This window comes from Ochlerotatus camptorhynchus, unplaced genomic scaffold (genome assembly GCF_037179485.1).
Source record: "Ochlerotatus camptorhynchus isolate MF236.1 unplaced genomic scaffold, CSIRO-AGI_Acam_v1.1 ptg000850l, whole genome shotgun sequence".
Classification (NCBI taxonomy): Eukaryota; Metazoa; Arthropoda; class Insecta; order Diptera; family Culicidae; genus Ochlerotatus; species Ochlerotatus camptorhynchus.
The window spans coordinates 42,789-45,155 of record NW_027041309.1 but is presented as its reverse complement, the minus strand read 5'-3'; the positions used below and the strand labels follow the sequence as shown (position 1 = coordinate 45,155).

Sequence of the window (2,367 nt, the reverse complement as noted above, 5' to 3'; positions counted from 1 at the left end):
TAGTATGCCATGAAATAATCTTTTAAAAAAGTTACTGGAAACAAATCGATTTTAATGAGCATTACTATCTCAATGAAACCAAAAAAATTGCAAATTGATATCTTCATTAAAGTTTATGGAAATGATGACTTCTACAACTCTGTAGAATATTTTTTAGTCGTAAACTGTCGGGCAAAAAGTTACATTTTCAAGTAGAATTTTAAGGTATTAACTAATTATCTTTAACATTTGATGGAAATTTAGAACCACATCTGTCACCTTAAACTTTTACACCATTGACAAAATATGTGAAAAAATAATCCTGGTTTTCAATTTTACCCCAAGAAAAATGTGTTCCACATCACGCTTTCATAATATTCAAACCTTCACTCAACCCTTTCATCGTAAGTAGCAGCGAACTTATCGAAAGGTAAAAACATCAGGTACAGAATAACAAAGAATATTTATTTTGAACGCTAGAATGTCGTTGTTATATACAACATAAAGTTATACAAAACAGACAAGCTTTATTTACATACCACATTGCATCGCAGTTTGTCAGTACCCAAAACAATTGTCGCTGTCATCATTCGATAAATACATTGAAATCTGTTTCAGCGTCTTCTAATCGTACCCGATCGTGTCCTGTGTACCTCAACCAAAACGGACATGCAGTGAGATTTAAGTAGAGAGTTGGCTCATTAATAGTTGTGCTTCTGTGGCCTTAGGATCTAGACTTTAATTCGATCCTTCCTTCCAAGTGCTGTGAGCTAAAGTTTTCTCCAAGTTGGTTAATAATTTAACCGTTATTGCCGAACGGAAGAGAAAAGTTAGAATCCAAGTACTCCAAGAATATGGCAGAGCCGGAGAAAGAGAAGGAGCCCCAGCAGGAACCCAGCTTGGAAGAGAAGAAGGAGCCAGAAGAGAAAAAGGAGCCAGAACCGACGAAAGAGCCAGACGCGACAAAGGAGCCAGAAGCGACAACGGAGCCAGAAGCACCAAAGGAGCCAGAAGCGACAAAAGAGCCAGAAGAGAAACTAGAAAAGGTGGAGGAAGAGGGGGAAGATAAGGCGGTGGAAGAGGGGGAGGAAGAAGAGGATGATGAAGAGGAGGAGGATGAAGACGATGATGAAGAAGAAGAAAGCTCTGAAGAAGAAGCTCCAGCGCCAGTGAAGCAAAAATCTATGGCCATATTCATCCTAGTATGTTCAGTTGTGCAGTAGTTCATTGAACGGATAAACCTAATAAGCTTACGAACTATTTCAGTTACACGAATTTATCGAGCAGACAAACAGATTCCTAGTCCAGTTTGATGATTTGGTAGAAAAGAGGGAACAACACAAATCTCTGTATCTAGCGCACGTGAACCCATTGAGAGAAAGGCTTGTGGCTTTACTGTTACGGTTCATGCAAAACGAACTACCACGCGACGATTACCTATATAAACATATAAAATGTTGCGAGGTAAGTTGCGTAAAATGCAAATCGTTTGAAACTATTCCAACAGTAGCGACAAAGTAACGGTTAACTTCTAATGATTGAAATGCAATGAACTTGATTTGATCGTTTCAAAATAAGTCTATTAATAGAATTCAGTTAACAGTTTAATTTTATCGTGAGGGGTGGCGTGTGTTTCTTTGTCATGTCTCATGTCTTGTTTCATATTTATCTTGTTGTAGGACGAGCCGCTAAACAATGAAGAATTTGCAGAGCACTACGAGGAAGTCCACAAGAAGGATGACGAGAGCAAGTCATTCTCAGAGGTAAATTATTGGATATGATTAGTACGAACGATGTACTCATGTACGTTTTATTTTAGATAGGTACTATTGATGCTTTTCATCAAACCTGTAACCACTACATTGCTGAGGGAAAAGTTGTTAACGTTGATTTACTCTTCAAACTGAGACGGCTACTGCGGAAGTCGAATACTGCCCTAGGAGGTGTTATGCTGGATACAAGCGAGTCCATTAAAGCATCGATGGATTAAACTATATATTTAATCAATTAAGATAGAATATTGCCAAACAAGGTGAACTAAATACTACAATCCATTAATCAAACGACTTATGATTCGAATAATAAAGCTAAGTGTAAAATTACTCCTTTTTTCTTTAATTTATCTGATGACCTACTTCTCGCCTGGATTTTCGTGGAATAATTGTTTGCACTTCTACAGTCAAATCTCCCTAACTCCCTAGCAAGCCTGTCGCACAATTTAAACATTTTCGTAAGTAAAGAAGGTCTTTGGAAGATAACCACCCGGGGTAAGACGGCCAGTATCTGTGTTATTGAAATAATAAACTTTTGAAAAGAAAAATATCAGCATAGTTCTGTGTTAACATTAAGGGTAATCTCTGGAAGTTCTATCTCGAAACTTCAAGGGCA

The 2,367-nt window shown here is 37.6% G+C and overlaps 1 protein-coding gene across 1 annotated transcript; it reads left to right on the top strand.

The window, feature by feature from the left end:
- The first annotated feature begins 637 nt into the window (after positions 1-637).
- LOC135715319 (major centromere autoantigen B-like) lies at positions 638-2,065 on the top strand. The gene is made up of 4 exons (XM_065238634.1): positions 638-1,181; positions 1,246-1,443; positions 1,659-1,742; positions 1,799-2,065. The coding sequence occupies exons 1-4, from the start codon at positions 834-836 to the stop codon at positions 1,967-1,969; spliced, it is 801 nt and encodes a 266-aa protein (XP_065094706.1). The 5' UTR covers positions 638-833; the 3' UTR covers positions 1,970-2,065.
- Positions 2,066-2,367: the final 302 nt, after the last annotated feature.

Bases quoted from the DNA above. Each gene is read 5' to 3' on its own strand.
- LOC135715319 (XM_065238634.1), top strand. From the start codon at position 834: ATGGCAGAGCCGGAGAAAGAGAAGGAGCCCCAGCAGGAACCCAGCTTG. The intron at 1,182-1,245 runs GTATGTTCAGTT...GAACTATTTCAG, and splicing joins CTATGGCCATATTCATCCTA to TTACACGAATTTATCGAGCA. The intron at 1,743-1,798 runs GTAAATTATTGG...GTTTTATTTTAG, and splicing joins AGAGCAAGTCATTCTCAGAG to ATAGGTACTATTGATGCTTT.